The sequence below is a fragment of the Dromiciops gliroides genome, chromosome 5 (genome assembly GCF_019393635.1).
Source record: "Dromiciops gliroides isolate mDroGli1 chromosome 5, mDroGli1.pri, whole genome shotgun sequence".
In the NCBI taxonomy this organism is placed as follows: domain Eukaryota; kingdom Metazoa; phylum Chordata; class Mammalia; order Microbiotheria; family Microbiotheriidae; genus Dromiciops; species Dromiciops gliroides.
This window is the reverse complement of record NC_057865.1, coordinates 286,872,381-286,893,096: the sequence shown is the minus strand read 5'-3', so window position 1 is coordinate 286,893,096 and position 20,716 is coordinate 286,872,381. Positions and strand designations below refer to the sequence as shown.

Below are 20,716 nucleotides of genomic sequence, written 5' to 3'. Positions count from 1 at the left end.
ACAGAGCACACAAGCAGACTGATTCCCTGCCCTCAAGGGGCTGACAGTCTAAGGCGGTGGCAGGCACAGGCTTTGATATATCATGTCATATCATATCATATCATATCATATCATATCATATCATATCACACAGATGGCAAAGAACTAGCTCAGTGTCCCCCACAGCCACCACCAGCATAGGGGGCTGACCTCCAGAGGCTCAGCCTTGGGGTCTTCATGTCTAATCTACTTAAGCACAGATAGACACAACAGGAAAGTTATTGAAAAGAGAGCATCAGCAGCAGGACATGGGGAGGTGATGGGTAGAGAGGGGAGAATGGGACAGTAGAAAGAGCACAGGTGCTGGGGTCAGAGGAGCAAGCTCCTAATGAGCTGTGTGACCTCAGACAAATCACTTCCCGGGGCCTCAGTTTCCCCATTTGTAAAATGACTGGGGTGGGGGGGACCTTGATGCCCTCTGAGGTTCCTGTCAGCTCTGGATGATCCCATTCCCAGGCTGTTGGTGATGAAGGTCTTTTGTATTACGAATATTAACAAGTGCTATAAATACTAATCACATTCTTAATACTGATGCATAATATTCACAATTAAGAACATCCTTAATCATTAATAACATTGAAATCCATTAAGAATATTCCCAATAAGATTACATTGAACCATCTTAATATTCTTAATCATGTGATTTTTTATCATTCACAGTACCTTCCCAGCCCCCCTAACCTGGACTGTGTTTGAGATCCAAATGAGAAGTCTTGCCTGGGGATGGGAGGAAATACAAGGCAAAGGAGAGGTTGATAAGCACGTCAGCTTTAATCACCCACAGTACATACTTACATTGGGAGAGTTGGAGAGGTGGGGGAAGAGGAAGCAGCTGAGAAACCCTGGGACAAAGTGAGCAGTAGGTTGGGTGCAAGCAAGGACACTTTTTCATATATATCTGAAAGACAGGATGGTGTTCTGGACAGAGCCCTGGATCTGCAGTCAGGGTCCCTGGGTTCAAATCCAAGTCTGGTTCCTTCTGGCTATGCATGGGTCCAAGTCCCTTCACCTCTGTGAGACAAAGCTTCCTTGTCTGTAAGATGGGCATACAACACTCACACTGCTTACCTCACAAAATAGATTGGCCCAACTGACATAGCCATAGAAACATCTGTTTCTATTCTTGTTATAATTGCATGGAAATTCTGTACTCCAGGGCAGGTAGGTATTTATTTTGTTACAGTGAAGATGCAAAGTCTCCAAAAGTCAGTCACCCAGGGACATCAAGGCTCGGCCAGATGTTGGTTCTGCTCCCTGGTGGTACCAGGAAGATCTCACTGGACTTGGGGTCAGATCCCCACTCACTGCTTGCTTCCTGTGTGACCCTGGATGCTCACCTCCTCTGGGACTCACCTCCTTTGAATAATGAGGTTCAGACTAGATGATCCCAAGGACCCTTGCCAGCCCTCAGCTGGTGACTCCTAAAATTGTCCCACAGTCCTGTCACTGTGCAGGGCATGTGCCTGGCCATGAAGGAGTCCAGGGAAAGGGCAGGGGAGCAGGGAGGGAGTGTGGGTCCTTATGACATCCCAATGGAGAGAGCATTTCTGTCTCAGAGCACTCACCTGCCCACATCAGGCAGATGCCCGGGAGCAGGGGATGAGGTCCCAGATATGAACAGAGTGTACACAGGGCTGGGGGTGAGGTGTGCATGTACCTCTCCATTTGGGTTTGTGAAGACATCATATTTATATATACATATACACTTATATATATGCATGTATGTATGAAGAAAATTCACTATTTTTACAGACTGTTTACAGAGGCAGCAAGTATGTGGATGGGGGTGGGGATAGGAAAGCCTTGTGCATTGGAAAAGGCTTTCAATTTGGAGTCAGAAGATCTGGTTCCATTACTTACTTCTTTTTTGGGGGGGGGAGCAATGAGGGTTAAGTGACTTGCCCAGGGTCACACAGCTAGTAAGTGTCAAGTGTCTTAGCCTGGATTTGAACTCAGGTCCTCCTGAATCCAGGACTGGTGCTTTATCCACTGTGCCACCTAGCTGCCCCCCACTACTTACTTCTTTTTTTATGTTTTTTTTGGGTGGGGCAATGAGGTTAAGTGACTTGCCCAGGGTCACACAGCTAGTAGGTGTCAAGTGTCTGAGGCCAGATTTGAACTCAGGTCCTCCTGAATCCAGGGCTGGTGCATTATCCACTGTGCCACTCAGCTGCCCCTCCACTACTTACCTCTTAATCTTTGTGACTTTGGTCAAGTCACTTAGACTCTACCTCAGTTTCCTCATCTGTAAAATGGACCTGACCACAGAGGTCTCTTCCAGGTCTAAGTCTATAGTCATCTTTTTTTTTGGTGGTCAGTGAGGGTTAAGTGAGTTGCCCAGGGTCGCACAGGTCCTCCTGAATTCAGGGCCAGTGCTTTATCCACTGTGACACTTAGCTGCCCCGGTCTAGAGTCCTTTTATGACATGATGCAGGTACTTGAGATGGTGTTGGGGAAAGAGCCCACCGGCTTGCAGCCAGAAGACCTGGGTTCAAGTGTCCACTTTGCAATTTACTGGCTGTGTTATCCCAGGTTAAGTCTCTTAGCCTAGCTGAGATCCAGTTTTCTCATCAGCAGAATGGGAATAATAACACTTACCTCCCACTCCTCCTCTCCCACTGGGTAGACAGGCTGTTGGGAAAAGGAGCAGAGCTGGCTGGGGGCATGAGGTGGAATGCTTGGTTCTAAACCTGTCTTTGCCACTGACTAGTCATGTGACCATGTCCCAGTCACTCCCTCCCACCCCTCAACCCTCCAGGCATTAGCCAGAAAGCACAGGGAAATGTAAAGAACACTATATTTGAGGTATAGGCTCATAGATTAAAAGGTCATCTAGTCCAACTCCCTCATTTGACATTTGGGGAAACTGAGGCCCAGAGAGCTCACATGGGTTATAAAGTATCAAACTAGGATTTAAAACCAGGTCCTCTGATCCCAAATCCAGTCCCCTTTCCTCTGTACCATGGAGTCAGAGGACTGGAACTAGAATATTGATTCTTTTCTTTGCTGCGAGTTAGAGCATCTGGATTCAAATCTCAGCTCTGACACATCCTAGCTCTGTGGATAAGTCACTTAACTTCATCGAGTCTCTGTTTTTTCATTCATAAGACAAAGATTTAAAAAAAAATACTTGCACAGCCTTACTGAGTCATCATCAGGAAAGTGCTTTGTAAACCTTAAAATGCTGGAGAAACAAGAGGTATTTTTGTCTACCTCAGTTTCCCCATCTGTAAAATGAAAGGGTTGGCCTAGAGGATCCCTAAGGTCTCTTCCAATTCCATAATTCTCTAAATCCATGATCTATAAAGCTTCAAGTATTTACAGAACATAATAAAGTCCAATTATAAAGTACCTCCCTATGCCACAGACTCATGAGTCAATCCCACCCCCTGTGTCCACATTGGGATACCATGGGCCATTCCCATTATGACAAGATGCAGGTTCTTGGGATGGTACTCTGGAAAGGGCCCCCAGGGCCGTGTTCAAAGACCTAGGTTCAATTCTCTTCTTTCCCATATGACCCCACTCAAGACAGTTGCTCACTCTGAGAGTCAACTTTCACATCTGCAAAATGGGGATAACAACATTTGCCTCCCACCCTTCTCCTCCTCATTGTGCGGTTACGAGAAAGCACTTTGCTAACCCTAAATTACTACAGCATGGGCAGTAGTTATTTTTTTCATCCTGGCTGGAAAAGACCTCGGAAGCCATTTGATCTAACCTCATCAGGAAATTGAGGTCTAGAGACTGAAAATGACCATCCCTGGATCACATGGGTCAGTAAGTGGCAGAGTTGGAATTCAGCTGAGGTTTTTCTGATTCCAAATCCCCTATCCTTTCTGCTAGACTGGGGCCTCGGTTTAAGAGTAGGACTCCCCAAAATCTGTGTATGAAAAGGAAAGGAACCCCTTTTACTGATCACGTGGGTTAAAACGAGCCTTCAAGAGCCGGGGAAGGCTGCCCCAGGTCACTGCCACTGGGAGGAAAAGCTGGGAATTGAGCTGGGCCATCAGAAGTCTCTATTTCTACAAGCATCTGGGGGAGGGGACAAAGAGGCAGGGGGTTGATGTCTGGAGAAGGCAGGTGGCAGGCGTGGGCTGTTGGGGAAGGCAACCCCCACTGCCCCAAGGGAGCAACAGGTGGCAGATGGGCTCGCTGAGAGTGGTGGTACAGGCCTCCTCGGGATGGTTCAATGGTTTTGGTGTCTGTTTCTGTCCACATTCAAGGGACACCGACCACAAGAATAAGGACAAAGGGTAAAACAAGGAGCTTCAGAAGATAAATGTTCTTGGTACATCAAACACACTTCATATCAAACACACAAATGCCACTACTTTAGGTGGGGGTAGGGGTGGGGGGAAGAGGAAATCAGCAGGAAAGGGAAAAAAAATCAACAGCAGAAAATAAAGTCCCAAACTCTTGGTGTGGGGTCTCCCAGCTGTTGAGATAGGTCTCACCTCCCTCCTACTCAGAGCAGCCCTCCCCAAAACAGAGGACTTCCACCTCGGTGGCCCCAATGCCCTGTCCAGCCCTCACCCAAGAGACAGTGACCCATAAGATGAGTTCGGAGGCTCAGTTGGATTGAGTTCTGGAGAAAGAGCTGGAGATTCTTCCTCCTGCCCCGTCTCAGTTCTGTCTGATAAGGCCTCCTCCTCCAGATGAAATCTCCCCTTCACATTCACCCAACTGAGATCTCTCATCTGTTTCCTCTTTGGCAGAAAACCATTCTCCTACCGAGTAAAGGAAGTCAGGTATCCCAGTAAGAGAAAGGGAGAATCAGAGGGGAGGGCAGAGGTGGCAGAGAAGACCCGGAAATATTTACAGAGCCCAGGGGACTGCTGCCCTCGTGGCCAGTGAAGTTGGGCTCCCAGTTGTGAGGGGACAGAGGGCAGTACGGCTGCCCAAGCCCCTCACTTCCCCCAGGCGTGGCTGAGGGCGTCGTCCAGAGCCAAGTCCCTTAAGGCACTGCTTGGGTGGGCTGCCCTCCTGCCAACTCTCTTCTTACTGAATGCTGCATTTCTCCCTCTCTCGGGCTTGGCCCTCCCGCAAGACTTTGGACTTGATGTATTTGAGGTCGCTGTTGACGCTGGGCCGACGGGCAAACGGGGAGATCATCCCGTACGCATCCATCTCCTTCACCCGGCGCATGCAGAAGGATTTCTGGTGGAATGCATCTCCATACTGGACCGAGATCTTCCGGTGCAGGGCGGGGCTCATCTCGTGCGGGAGCTTGGCCATGCTGAAGAGCACGTAGAACATCTCGTCCACGTTGGTGTTCTTCTTGGCTGACACCTCGAAGTAGGCGCAGTTCTCGTCCCCCGAGACCAGGAGTTTGGCCTCGTCCGTGGGCACCTGGCGGTAGAGCTCCCCGTGGTCATTCTTGTTGCCGCAGATCACCATGGGCAGGTCAGCCGTCTCCTTGGTCTTGTTCTTGAGGCAGGATTTGACTTCCAGGATCTGCTTCTGGAGACGTTTGACTTCATCAAAGGACTCTCGATTATCCAGACTGAACACGAGGATGAAGACGTCTCCTGTAGGAGAGATCAGAGGAAGGCTGGCTTAAGTGGACAGCCCGATTCAGTGAAAGGGCATCGGATCTACATTTGAACCCTGCCTTTTCCGTTTATTGGATGTGTGGTCTGGGCCAAGGTGTTTTATTTCTCTGAATCAGTGTGGTGAATAGGGCACTCAAATGGAAAAAGGAAGGGGGGAGGGAGGGAGGAAAAAAGGGAGGGATGGAGAGAGGACGAAAGGGAGGTGTGGAGGAAGGAAGGAAGAAAGGAAGGGGAGGGAAGAAGGGAGGGATGGAGAGAGGAAGAAAGGGAGGGATGGAGGAAGGGAGAGGAAAAGGAAGGGAGGGAGGAAGGAAGGAAGGAAATAAAGATTTATTAAGTACCTACTATGTGACAGGAACTGTACTAAGCACTTTACAAATATCTCACTTGATAGTCATGACAATCATAGTAGGTTTTACTATTATTATCTTCATTTTACAGTTAAGGAAACTGAGGCACTCAGAGGTTAAGAGACCCACCTAGGGTCACACAGCTAGTAAATGCCTGAGCTGGGATTTTAACTCAGGTCTTCCTGACTCCAGGCCCTGGGATCTATCCACTGGGGTTCAAATCTGGCCTCAGACACTTACTAGCTGGGTGACCCTGGGCAAGTCTCTTCATTCCTCAGGGCCTCCATTTCTTCATCTGTAGGATGAGGAAGTTTGACAAGGTGGGATCTAAGTTCTGAACACACAGCTTTCTCATCTGTCCATCTGACTGCACTCTTTGGGTGCATTTACAAAGTCTGTTCAATGGGTTTACCTGTAAAATGGGGGAGCTGGACTCGGTGGCCTCCAAGATTCCTACCTGCTCTGATCTTGTGGGTGAATCTCAATTTTCTTATCCATAAAATGGGGATAATAAAACTTTCACTACCTTCCTCACAAGATTGTTAAGGAAGAAAGTGCTATACAAAGCAATTGTTATTGTTAATAATTCCCTGGTTTTACTGCGGTTACCATGGTTTTTTCTCAGGGGAGCCGTGGGCAATGTTAACCTGGCAGTATTTTCCACTCTGGCTGCCAGGACACGTCCCATTGTGATAATCCCACACCCCTGAGGCTTCTACTGCCTCTCCTCACATTCTCGCTGTCCAAAATGGGGCTCTGCCTCACAGCTGGGGAGAACAATGCTATTGATTTGATTACTTTGAGCATTTCCTTCGAACCAGTGGTGGCTAGGTGTGGTGCTGAATGCAGAATCGCTTTGGCCCCAGTTGGGCTCCCCAGTCCTTCCTTTTCTTTCTCCAGATGTTGCTCTGAAACTGTTTCTCTTAATAGAGAATCGTGGGCTCAGAGAAATTCAGAGCCGGAAGGGTCCTTCAAGGCTACTGTATTTCACAGATGAGGAAACTTGAGGCCCAGAGAGGGTAAGGTCTAGGCCATGGGCACACAGCTATTAAGTAGCAAAGCCAGGCTTCCAGCCCCCTTGGATTCCACATGCAGTGCTCTGTGTCACATGAATCTTCTGAGCTAGGGGATGTTGGGGGAGGAAGCAGGGTAGTCCCTAAGATATGGTGAATCAGGTGATCATTCGGGGACCCATGTTTTGGCCTCTTCTGGGAGGCAAACACAAGGAAGAAGGGCATGCTAGGCATGGGAGACTGCCTGTGCAAACGTGCAGATGGAGGAAACGGCAGGCTTAGAAAAGTCCAGGGGCTTATGGAAGGCAGAAAATGGCAGAGCTTGGGATCTGAATCCAGGTCCCTTAGCCCTTTCTACTATACTATGATGTTGCAGACAAGCAGTCATCTAGCCTACACCTGGAGACACCCCTCCCCACCAATGATTTCAAGGGCTTCTCTATTCCTAGGCTTGTCCCCAAGGGAAGCAGATATGGATCACAAAGAACAGATCATGCCAACCTAACCTCATTTCCTTTATTGATAGGGTTACTAAGTGGCTAGATCAGGGGATCACTATATGCTTAAATTGCAGCAAAATATTTGTCAAAGTATCTCTCTGGCTCTTCTTATGGAAAAGACAGAGAGGCAAAAGAAAGAGCACTGAATTTGGAGTCAGGAAACCTGGGTTCAAATTCCTGCTTTGCCCTTTATTCCCTGCAGGGTCTTGGGCAACCACTCTGGGACTCAGTTTCCCCATTTGTAAAATGACAGGTTTGGACTAGATGGTCCCTTCCACCTTTACAGTAAATTGATAATCCTATATGGTCTAGGCCAGTGGTTCTCAAAATGTGGTTTGGGGGCCTCCAGAGGTCCCTGAGACCCTTTCAGGGGATCTGCAAGGTCAAAACTATTTTCATAGCAATACTTAGATGTTTTAATTAGGTGCAGCCAGGTGGCACAGTGGATAGAGCCAGGTCTAAAGTCGGGAAGACATCTTTCTGAGTTCAAATCTGTCTTTAGACACTTACTAGCTGTGTGACCCTGGGCAAGTCACTTCACCCTGTTTGCTCAGTTTCTTAATCTGTAAAATGAGCTGGAGAAGGTAATGGGAAACCACTCCAGTATCTCTGCTAAAAAACAAACAAACAAACAAACCCAAATGGGGTCACTAAGAGTTGGGTATGACTGAAATGACTCAACAACCAATGACAAAAATGGTTCAATTTCTAATATGGTAAATTTTGATAGCTATAACCCATCTAAATGAAAGCTCTTTGAGGTGAGTCTTCAATTATTGAGTGGGGTCCTCAATAATTTTTAAGAGTATAAAGGCCTGGGGGCAGCAAGGTGGCACAGTGGATAAAGCACAGGCCCTGGATTCAGGAAGACCTGAGTTCAAATCCAGCCGCAGGCACTTGACACTTACTAGCTGTGTGACCCTGGGCAAGTCACTTAACCCTTATTGCCCCGCAAAACAAAAGAAAACAAAACAGTACAAAGTGTTCCTGAGACCACAAAGTTTGAGAACCACTAGCATTGGATTTGGAACTGGTTAAATGGCTATACTCAAAGAATCCTCATTTACACATCAACTTGGAAGGAGATCTTCAGCAAAGTGCCGCACGGGTCTGTTCTTGGCCCTATAGGATTGAACATTTTTATCAATGACTTGGACATTCCTTTGAATTACCTGCCTGCTCTTCAAAGGACACGAATCTGAGAGGACAAATGTATGCCCTGGATGACAGAATCAGGATCCCCTCAAACCCTGATAGGCTTGAGCATTGGGCTAAAGCATAATAAGGGTTAAAGTAAAGTGTTTCTTTCAGGTTCCAAAACATCCGTTTCACAGACATAAAATGGCAGAATTCTGTCCCCCCCCAAAAAAAGATTTGGGGGCTTAAACGAACTAAACAATAGAAGACACTAACCACTTTAGGAGAAACATAATGCCCGGGGGTTAGGGAGGTACAAGTCTTCCCATTCTATGCCCTAGTCAGATCATATCTGGGGAGTAGTGTTGAAAACCAGCACCACACAAGCTGGTCAGTGTCTGAGGCTGAATTTGAACTGCAGTCTTGACTCCAGACTCTGTACACTGCAGTGACACCTTGTTGCCTCTAGGAAAGACATTGAAAAGCAAAAGACTATCTTTTTTTGGAGGGCGGAGGGGGGCAATGAGGGTTAAGTGACTTGCCCAGGGTCACACAGCTAGTGCCAAGTGTCTGAGGCCAGATTTGAACTCAGGTCCTCCTGAATCCAGGGCCTGTGCTTTATCTACTGCACCACCTAGCTGCCCCCAAAAGACTGTCTTGAGGAGGAGAGTCTGATGGGTGAAGGGTCTCAAGATCATGATCTGTGTGGATTGGTAAAGGAATTGGGAGTATGCCTGGAGAAGGGAAGACTCGGTACATAGTAGATGTCTTTCTGTACTTGAAAGGTTGTTTGATGGAGAAGGGATTAGATAGCCTTGGCTGGTCCAGGAGGGCAGAACCAGGAGCAAGGGGGGAGATGCTGGGGGTTAAGGGGCTTTTTGTACATACAAGAGCCTCTGCAGTTCTTTCTGTGTTAGCAATAGGACAAGCCAGCCCACCTCCTTCTTCCCTGAGTTTTGTGTTGGCTGGTGGGGAGAGAGCTAAGCCTGAGGTTCTGAATGAACACCTGGATTTGCCATTTCTTGGGGGGAGGGGGTGTTTCTGTCATTTTCCCTGTTCTCCCCCTCCCCCGTAGGCCACATTCGGCTTCCATGTGTCCCTTTGCCCAAGTGCTCAGGGCACACCCTCTTTTCCCTTTGCTGAGATGTCCCAAATAATATGGCAAAACTCCTTCCTAGTGTGGGCTTCCTAGAATCCTTAACTCCATCGAGGTTCAGCTCAGAACAACATCCCTATGAGCTCCTAACTCCCAGGATTCAGATCTGGAGAGAGATTAGACTTAGACTTCTTGCATTTTACAAGAGAAGGAAACTGAGGCAGAGAGAAGAGGCATGACTTGTCCGGGGGCAGTGGTCAAGACAGGATGAGAACCCTCCAATTTCTAGCCTCTTAGGTGAGCACCAGCGAATTACAGGGAAGGCCTTTGGCTGCCCACCTCCCCCCACCCTCCCCCTCTATATGCACTAAATATAAATGCGTGCTTCATTTATTCAATTGGATGTATTTGGGTCTGAGCCCCAGATGGGCTGTGGTGTCGGGGAATGCACTCCCAGCTCCTCCCCCACGATGTCATGCAATATTAATGGGGCATATTCTGTGGGCTGTGCGCTCTGGTGACTACCCATCAGTCACTGGGTTCTCCTCTGCTCTGCATACAGAAACACCAATGCTGACTCACCTCGGAGCCATTGCTCAGAACTGTTTTTCCAACGAATTGAAGTTATAGGTTTGTCCTGATTCACCTTACTCGGGGCCCCTTGGTACCAGGGACACTGTAGAAAGAACCCAGAGACTTGGGATTCACCCCCAGGTTCGCAGCTGTGTGATCTTGGGCCAGACCCTCACCCTCTCTGGGCCTAGACAGTGAGGATGTTCTGCTAAGGTCAGATGAGACGGCAGACATGGAGAAACCCGGGCAGTTACAATATGAACTTCTTGAGGGCAGACACTCTTTGGCTTTTGTCTTTTTATCATCAGTGCCAGAAACAGTGTCTAGCACAAAGGAGGCTTCTTCATTAATTGAATGATCAAAAGGGATTTGTTCTGGACTGACTGGAGAAATTAGGATTCTAAGATTTTTTTCATGTGTTTTTGCCTCTTTACCAATCCCAAGTGCTCAGCAGAGTGTCTGGAATATAGAATATAGTAGGTGCCTAATAAATGCTTGTTAACTGATTGCAGGACATGCATTATGCTTTGCTGCCTTTCTCCTTCTGCTTAGACTGTTTCTTGCTGCTTCCCCTCATCCAGGGTCTACTTAGCCTTAGACAGCCACCTCAAGTCTACGGAGCCATCCCTGATCACCCCAGGTAGAAGACAAGCTCCCTGTCAGAGGATCAGGATTCTAATCTTGGCTCTGCTAATTACCAACAAAGTAACCTTAGGCAAATGATTCCTTCCTCCCACTGACCCTCCCACCTAAGTTTCTTCATCTGAAAAAAAAAATGGAGTTGGATAAGATGATCTCTGAGGTCTCTTTTGTTTCTTATTCCTACAAAACCTGAAGAACCAGCATTAGATGGATAGACAGGAAGGCCTGTGGTCTTAAGATCATAGGATGATAGAGCTGGAAAGAACCTTAGAGATCACTCCTTCATGTTACAGAAGGGGAAACTGAGGCTGAGAGGGAAATAACTTGCTCAGGGCTGCAAGCTAGGAAACAGTAGAGCTGGGTTAAATATCTCGGTCTTTCATTTCTAAATCTCAGAAAAGCCAAGTGACCAAGGTGAGGCTCTAATCCATGGCCTTGTCCCCCCCCCCTTTTCCTCCCAAGGGATGAAGCCATCTGCCTCCCTCTGTCTCCTTCCTTCCAGGCCCTCACCTGTGAGGATGGACAGCCTCCTCATGGCTGGGAAGGGGTGATTGCCCGATGTGTCCAAGATGTCCAGCTGATACATGTCCCCTCGGATGTTGTAGACCTTTCGGTGAAAGTCCTCGATGGTAGGGGTGTACTGGTCTTCAAAGCGCCCATTGAGAAACCGTGAGACAATGGAGCTCTTGCCCACCCTCGAGGCCCCTAAGACCACCATGCGGTAGGAATTCTTGGCGGGCACGCTGAGAGCGCAGTTCCCACTGGAAGCTGTCTTCATCATTGCTTGGGGCTGGTAGAGAGGGAGGGAGGAAAGAGAAGGGTGTGAATACCATGAGTTAAGAGCTCTAAAATCTAGTGTGGCCTTTCTGAGAGGGGAAATGTGCTCTGGGGCCTCTTCCAGCTCAAATTTTCAATGATTGTTTTATTGAGAAGGTTGTCAAAACTCCGGCTCAAGTAAAGGATTGGACTGGGTGATGTCTGAGGCTCATTCTAGCCCTTTGGGGTTTGTGATTTTATCCTTTTCAGCTTGAATTTTCTATTCTGTAAGTTCTCTCCCAACTCCAACATTCTCTGTTCTAAGCGCTCTTTCAGCTCTGACATTCCCTGTTCTAATATCCCTCCCAGCTCTGACATTCTGTTCTAAGCTCCCTTTCAGCTCTGACATTCTCTGTTCTAAGCTCTCTTTATTCCATGTTCTAAGGGCCCTCCCAGCTCTTACATTCCTTGTTCTAAGGGCTCTCTTAGCTCTAACATTCCCTGTTCTAAGGACCCTTCCAGCTCTGACATTCCATATTCCAAGGTTTCTCCCAGCCCTGACATTCTAGGATGGATTAGAGCATAGACAAGGGACAAGGGTGGGTTTACTGGATGGACAGAGGCACATAGGGAGATTTTCAGGGTGACCACCATCTCTTGGCCTTCCCTGTTCTTTTTATTTTGACATAGGGATGGGAGGAGGTGGAGTTTGATTGGGAAGAAATAACCCTCTATCCCAATGGAGAAGGTTTAGTTTTAGGTGTAAGGCTTGGCATCTGGAGGGCTTGGGTGTCTTATCATCCTCTGGTTCCCTTCTTTCCTCTGCCTTGCCAAGCCCTAGGCTCTTCCCTCTCAGCTCTCCCCTCCTCTAAGCCTCTTTTCTCAGGGCTCAGCTCTTTAGGTTTACCCTGCTTAGGTTTGTCCCCCTGCAAGATGCCACAGAAAAGAAGGGAGCAGGAGGATCCGTATACATACTCTTGCCAGAGACACTAAGGGTAGAGGGGAAGAGAACTTTTCCCCAGGGGTGCTAAACACTGGAATTAGCAAATGGGCCCAGCTGGAAAAAAAAAAAACTTTGCTAGAGGTCTTTAAAAACAAGATAGGCAGCTGGAGGCACCACAATGGAGTGAGCATTGGACCTGGAGTCAAAAGACTTGAGTTCAAATCCAGTCTCAGATAGTTACCAGTACTGTGGCCAGGGACAGGTCACTTAATCTCTGTCTACCTCAGTTTACTCATCTGCAAAACAGGGATCATATCTACTTCTCTGGTTTATTGCAAGAACCAAATGAGGTAATTTATTTGCAAACCTTAAAGCATTATGTAAATGAAGCTATGATCATTGCCATCACCAACACCAACAAGCTCAGAGCCAGAAACAGAAAACAGACCTTCCAGGGGCTCTGATTCCCTACTAGAGAAAGCCCAGACCTAAGCCCGGTATTCAAGGCCCTCCAAGCTAGCTCCTGAGTTTACCTTTTCAGACTTATCTCCCATGGTCAGATGGATATGCCTGGAATTATTCCTCAAAACCTGAGCTCCTGCCATTCTCCCTTCCTGAAACATTTTGCTTTGTTGCTTCTCTAGCTCCCCTTCCCTAGCCCCCACCCCAATCCTCCCTCACCTTCAAGGCCTAGCTCAATTTGTCCTCTCTTTCCAGAAGCCTTCCTTGATTGCCTTCTCGTGCCCTGAGTCAGAAGTGTCTCTCCTGCCTATGCTCTTGTACAATACTTATACAGTTCATATACACGTAGATGGAATTGGTTGAATCCCTCCTTGTCTCCTTAGTAGACAGAATTAAGTCTCATCCTTTCTCCCCCACTGGAATATTAGCATAGAATTATAATAATAACTGGCATTTCTATAGTGCTTGAAGGCCTGCCAAGTGATTTACATACATTATTTCATTTGAGTCTCACAGAAAGCCTGGAATCTTTCATTCATTCATTCATGGTAGAGGGGGAAAAGCCTGGAACTATTGTCAGAGGACTATCCAGCCTTAGATGCTTATTACCTGGGTGACTTATTAGCTGGGTTACTTCAACTCTCAGCCTCGGTTGGTCATCTATAAAATGGGGATAATAGCTTCCATTTCATGGGGTCATTGACAGGATCAAATGAGATCATGTTTGCAAAGTGCTTTTGCAAATCTCAAAGCGTTCTATAAATGCCAGCAAGTGTGATTGTTATTCATTGTGGGTCCTCAATAAATATTTGCTGTGTTAATAATTCATTCATTGGAGTATAGTGAAAAGAGCACTGGACTTGGAGTCAGAGGACCTGGGTTCAAATCCTGACTTTAATGCTTACTAGCTGTATGACCATTGGCAAGTCACTTATACTTTGTGGGCCTCAGTTTCCTTATCTGTAAAATAAGGGGGTTGGGCTCATGGCCTCTGACGTTAAGCTCTGGAGCTGGGGTGACTGTGGTGACCCACTGTGGGGCCACTCCTGGGTGCAGAGCACTCTGCTCGACACTAGGGGGTCAAGCTATGTCATGTTTGCACAAAGGAAGAGCCTTTCTCACAGGCAATCAGGGCAGGCTTCCTGGAAGAGGAGACATGGGTGGTAGGGCTAGAAGGCAGGGTAGAAATTCCGAGTAGTTGAAATAAAATCCTTGCCATTCTACCTCTGCCCCTCCCCCTCAGCTCCTCCTGGTCCAAACAGACCATGGTTTAATAAAATGGGCTCCTGATCCCAGACTTCCCTTTCTTGGGGCAGAAGTCCACCTAGCCCTACAGGCTGGACCGGCCAAGCAGGTCTGGGGATGATGCTAACTTTCCTTTTGAGTGGAGGGAAGAGGGGAAGAGGACATTTTTGTGCTATAGCCCCGCCCAGGAGTCCCAATCTGCTTTCTCCAGGGGCCCCAGGGTTCACCCACTGTCTCCCTAAGAGGAGACATTCTCTTTCCACCCCCACCCTGACACTCTGGAATTAGAGGCCAAAGGCCAGGGTTTGGATCTCGCCTGAATTTTTACTTTCTAGCTGGACGATGTTGGCTGAATCACTTCCTCCCTCTTGGCCTCTGTTTCCTCCTCTGTCAGATGAGGGAATTGGACTAGATGATTTCATTCTATATACCAAAACCCTGTGACCCTATAAACCCACGTCCTGGGAAACCCAGTGCTTTTCCCACCATGCTTTGCCATTCTCACTCTATTTCCCATCTCAAGCTTTTGCCATGAAATGGTCCAGTTTCAGCCTAAGTGCTTCCTTGAGTACCTCATTCAAGAGGCCTTTTGTGCTTTTGCGAATTATTAGTTCTTTCTTGACCCCTCCCCATAAAGAGATCATTGTTTTTATTTTGTACAATTCTCTGTTTAGTTATCAGAGAATATGCTGTTATCTCCACAATAAAATATAAGCTTCTTGAGGTGAGGAACTGTCTTGTTTTTGCTTTTTTTTTTTTTTAAATCTCCAGGAGGGACAGGTAGATTTGCTGATTGGTTTGTGACTTAACCACTCCCTAGGCTATGTGCTTGCCCAATCTCAGGTGATCAGCATCTCCATTTAGATACTCCTGGAGATAGAGTCTCTGCTGTTTAGGATATGCTCCATTAGAAACAACAAAGATTGGTTGATGTTCCAACCTCAGGTCTGGGACTAGGAGGTTGGTGGGCTTATGGAGAGAAATGAAAACCTGAGGTGATTAGAGGTGGATACTTCCCTGGGAAATCAGTGACTCCCCTAGACCCCTGAAAACTATCTGCCAGCATCCCTACCCTACCAACTCCCACCGCTTAATGCTCAGCAAGGATCAGGAATTATGAAAACACAATAAGACAAGATAAAAAAGGGGGAATGAGGGAGGGCTGGTAGAGAGGGAAAGGAGAGAAAGAATAAATGGAAAGGGAAAGAAATTAAATTCAAGAGGGAGAGATAAAGAAGTAAAAGGAGGGAGGTGGGAAGGAGCTAAAAAAGGAGAAAGAATAAAATTTAAGTTAAATAGACAAAGGCAGAGGATGAGAGGGAGAGAATATGAAAGGAGAGAGATACCAAATACAAAGGAGTAAGGTGTGAGAAAAGAAATATCAATCAGTTAACAAGCTTTCATTCTGAGAGAGAAAAAAGAATGACAGAGATAAGAGGAACGAGGAAGAAATAGGGGAGAAAGAGACAGGGAGGAGAGGGGAAAGAAAGAAGGAAGGAAGGAAGGAAGGAAGGAAGGAAGGAAGGAAGGAAGGAAGGAAGGAAGGAAGGAAGGAAGGAAGAAGGAAGGAAGGAAGGAAGGAAGGAAGGAAGGAAGGAAGGAAGGAAGGAAGGAAGGAAAGAAGGAAGGGGAGAGAGGGAGGGAGAAAAGGAATGAAAGAGAAGAGATAAGTGAGAGACAAAATACAAAGGAGAAGGGAGTAAGATGAAAGAAACCTAGAAAGTGGAGAGAGTTGAAGATAAGAAAAAAGGAAGAAGAAAGGAAAGGGGAAGAGAGGGAAAAGAGAAAAATGGAAAAAGACAAAGAGAAAGGACAGAAATGTGAGAGGGAGAAATGAGAGAGCTAGAGATGAAGGGGAAAGGAAAAGACAAAGAGAGGAGGAAGGGGGAACATTCCTTGTTTTAAGGTCCATTTCAGTTCTAAACATCTAAAGTCCCTCCCAGCTAAGAGAGAAGAGAAGAGGGGAGAGAGAAACACAGAGAGACAGAGACAGAGACAGAGAGAAGAGAGAGGAGAGGAGAGGAGGGGAGAAAGAGAGAAGAGACAGGTTTGGGGGAGAGTGAGTTGAGAGAAAGGCAGGGTAGTGTGGAAAAAGAAAGGAGAGGGGCAGCTAGGTGGCACAGTGGATAAAACACTGGCCCTAGATTCAGGAGGATCTGAGTTCAAATCCAGTTTCAGACACTTGACACTAGCTGTGTGACCCTGGGCAAGTCACTTAACCCCCATTGCCCCATGCAAAAAAAAAAAAAGGAGAGAAAACAGGGAAGAGAAACTGAAGGACAATCAGAAAAAAGATGGGAAGAAGAAGAAAGGAAGGGAGAGAAGGGGAGAGAGATGCAGAGAGGAGCTGAAGCTGCCAGGTCCCACTTTTCCCTCCTCTAGCTCACTGGGGAGACCTCTGCCTTGAAGACTGTGAGACTAGCATGAGTGTTAGCATGTCAGGGCACCAAGGTCCTTTATCAATATTGTCCAAAGCCAGGACTTGAGTCCAATGCCAGGCTCCAGGCCCCTTTCACCCCTTCTTGCTGCCATCTAATGGAAAGGTAGGGGGTGGGGTGGAACACTAGCTTCTCTAATAGTTTCTCTGAAGGGAATGATAGACACCACACTCTCTCTCTCCCCCCACACATATACACAAATACCTACCCACCCACACAATTGTTATAGTCATTTAGAAACAGGTCCAGACTAGATGAAAGCAATTTGAGCATCCTATGAGGAGACAGACTCTGAGAATCCTGAGCAGTAGAAAAGTGACCCTCGTCCCTCATCCCTCAGTGTCAACGTCAGCTTCTGGGAACTTGCTACAATCAGCTCTCAATTATCTGCAACTGGCTTTTCAGGGACATCACTAACTCCCTCAACAAGCCCCTCCCATGTGTCCATCAAGGTTCTAGGCATTCTGGATACAAGACAGAAATGGAACAGTTCCTGTACATTCTAGAGAGGTTGATAACCTTTAATACCTACAAGTCTAGTTCCCAGGTGCCCTCTGTGAGCCTCAGTTTCCTCATCTGTCAAATAAGGCCTAGGGGATTTTGAAGGTGCCTTTCAACATTAAGTCCTGGGATTAACTGTGGTCCCTTCCTCTGGAGCAGTCTGCCCGAGGCCCAGGGAATAGGATATTAAGGTTCATAAGATCACAGTTTGGGGTCTGGCCTTTTGAGTGATCTAAAATGCGACTGGCCAGGGTGGAGTCAGAGCTGGGGGGAAAACCCCTTGATAAGGTTATCAGGGGCCTGGGAAGTCAGAACATCTGGGTTCAAATCCCTAGAAAGTTTACTACCTCTGTCTGGGCCTCAGTTTCCTCATCTGTAAAGTGAGAGGGTTGGACTCGGTGGCTTCTGAGGTCTCCATCTCTAGAGCCGAGATCCTATCGTCTCTGACTCCGGAATCAAATCGCAAGGTCTTGAGCATTATCCTTGGAACCTTGGGCACTTTCTGTTAGTCCAAGATTATCTACGGGCAAAAGTGACCCCCAGGGCCCAAGAGAGCAGCCTCTTTTTTTTTTTTTTTGCAGGGCAATGGGGGTTAAGCGACTTGCCCAGAGTCACACAGCTAGTAAGTGTCAAGTGTCTGAGGCTGGATTTGAACTCAGGTCCTCCTGAATCCAGGGCTGGTGCTCTATCCACTGTGCCACCTAGCTGCCCCTGAGAGCAGCCTCTTTAGACACACTCGACCCTGAATGGTTTTGATTCCCTTGTATCCAGGAATCTTCTTGTAGAGGACTGAGCAGTAACTTTGGCCATGCAGCCTCCTTGAAGTAGACATGCTATTATTCCATCACTTTGGAACCTTCCTTGGGCTGTCTGCGCTGGGCAGGCAGCTCTGTGAAGCTTCACCATGACACATCCTGCATACCACACAGCCAGGATGCCACCTGGTGCCACGCTGCTTCATGAGAAAAGAGATTTTTCTAGAGGGGGCATTGTGACCCCTTGAGACTGATATCTAAAATAGCCAGCTGGTGGGCACTGCCTTGGCTGGCTCTGTTTTTAAGTGTCCTTCCTGTCTCTTCCTCCTAATCTGTTTACCTTAAAGCCCTCTGGATCACTCCCTTTTCACAGAATTAGAGGATCACAGACGGAGCCAGAAGGCCATCTAGTCCAACCCCCTCAATTGCCAGAAGGAGAAACTGAGGCTCAGAAAGGGGAAACCTCTAACGCATAATGTCAAGCCTGAGTTTCAAAACCAGGGCATCTGACTTCAAATTCAGCCCCCTTCCATTTTCCCCACTGTACCTCAATTCCTGTGTAACCCTGGGAAAGATCAGAACCCTTTCTGGAAAGTTCATAAGATTGAAGTTCAAACTCCTACTCTGTTGTTCACTAACTATACGATCTTGAGCAAATCTCTACAAACCTCTGTGCCTCAGTTTCCTTATCTGTAAGATGAGGGGGTTGTCCTGGCTAGCCTCTGAGGTCCCTTCCGGCTCTAAATCTGTGATCCACCCATCAGGTTTTCTTCTTGAAACCTCAGTCTGCTCTAGCTGAAAAGAACCTTCCCTACTGCTGCTTCTGTAGACAGCCATCGCCATGGTGGAGTGAGAGAGAAGCAGTATGGGCCAATGGAAAGAGCACAGGACTTAAAGTCAGGCAAACCTAGGTTTAAATCCCAGTTCTGACACTCACCAGCTCTTCAGCCTTGGGAAAGTCATTTCCCTTTTCTGGACCTCACTTTCCCCATCTGTTAAATAGAGATAATAACCCTCCACCCCCCAACCTTACATAGTTGTGAGAAAAAAACTTTGCAGACCTTAAAAGGTGACAGGAAGGAGAGTTTTTGTTAAGTAAAGGCCAGAGACCACTGAAGCCTTCCTCTGTATAGAGCGAATCGGGCCAGATTCAAAGGGCCCAATAAGAACCCCCTCACAGAGCCAAGTGCAGCATCCCCACACAGCTCCTAGAGGAACACGGGAATATAGATCTAGAGCCACAAGGAACTTCAGAGGTCCTGAAATCCAACCCCCTGATTTTACAGAGGAGGAAATTGAGTCTCTCTCCTTCCCTTCATTACCCCTACAGCTTGAGAAGGGAAGGAGAGGGGGGGAGGAGAGAGAGAGACAGAGAGAGACAGAGACAGAGACAGAGAGACAGAGCATTTGCATTCAGAGCTCTCTCCCGCTTCTTCCTTTTCCTTCCGAGGTAAAAATCCCCAGGAGGGAGTTCTTTCAACCTTTGGACACTAGTTATCAAGGCAGGGTTTCCCCTCGTCTGCTATCTGCATGTTTTCATCCTTGTCCCTTGTCGGTGTAATAAACCGTGGACAAGACAGAAAGCCTTAGGGATTCAGTTATCTCGCCCTCACGCACTTGCTAATCTCGGACTCAGAAAGAGGCAACGTAGTGCTGTTTATTGAAAAGGGCGCTGGACTAGTCAGGAAGCCCCGAGTTCAGATTCCTCTGCAGTTACGAGCTTTATGACTGTGCGAATCCGACATCCCAGGACCTCAGTTTCTTCATGTGTAAAACAGGGGAGGCTTGCGGTTAGAAATCTCCTAAGGTCCTTTTGGACTCAAAATTCTTTATCCTGTGTCCCTAGAGGAGACGGTCCCTTCCCGTCCTCTTGCCTCGCACTGTGGGTCTCCCAGTTTCTTACCTGGGTGTGGAGGGGGCAGTCCCGACCCCCTGATGCAGCCACAGTGGTTGGTCTTGAAGCCCTTCGGAGGCTGCGGGGTGACTGGCGATCGGACGGCTCTCGCACTTGTCTCAAGTCACCGGCCCCGGGAGCTCCCCGCTGCTGGGCAAGCCTGGATGGACTGAGCTGGGTGTGAAGACTCCGGAGACCGGAACCCCATGGGGGTGCGCTGCGAGGTTGCTACTGGCCTCAAGACTGCTCTAGTGGCGACTCCGAGCAGCCTCCCAGCTCGCCGCCTTCTGCGAGCAAGCAGTGCGAATGAAGCCGGCAGCCAGGGACTGAAAGGTGGGTGGGGGGGGGGGCGGCGGTGGGGGTGTGTCTGCCCTGGCCGATCACTAGCCGAACTTGGGGCGGGGGGGGGGGGAATGGAGAGGTGGTGCAGTGCGTGCTCGCCGAAGGCAGGTGTCAGGGGTTACAAAACGCCGGGGAGCGTTCAAAACAGAAGCCCTGGAAACCAGTTTCGCTCTCAGCTCACCCAATTCTGCCCATTTTGTATGGATAAATCTACTTGGCCTGTTTCCGCCCCCTTCTCTTAGAAGGTTCCCAAGTTGGCACTCTCCCCGTTTTCCTAGCTGCTTGCTCAGGTGAAGGGGAGCCTGACCCTCGGGAGTGCTCGGTTCGGAACCCAGAGACCGCTCAGGGGCTCCGGACGGGCTCCTTCCTCCCTGTCCCTTGGCTGGCCTCAGGCACTGCCCGAAGCCCTGAAGGGAGCTGCCGCAGGATCTTCTGGAGAACTGACCACCGGAGAGCGATTGTCGGGAAGCCCCGG

General features: G+C 48.0%; 1 protein-coding gene across 1 annotated transcript; it reads right to left on the bottom strand.

The window, feature by feature from the left end:
• Positions 1 to 4,309: 4,309 nt before the first annotated feature.
• On the bottom strand, positions 4,310 to 20,215 carry RASD2 (RASD family member 2). The gene is made up of 3 exons (XM_043968616.1): positions 19,909 to 20,215; positions 11,416 to 11,695; positions 4,310 to 5,570 (listed from the first exon to the last, which is right to left on the bottom strand). Exons 2-3 carry the CDS (start codon positions 11,684 to 11,686, stop codon positions 5,041 to 5,043), a joined length of 801 nt encoding a protein of 266 aa, XP_043824551.1. The 5' UTR covers positions 11,687 to 11,695; positions 19,909 to 20,215; the 3' UTR covers positions 4,310 to 5,040.
• Positions 20,216 to 20,716: the final 501 nt, after the last annotated feature.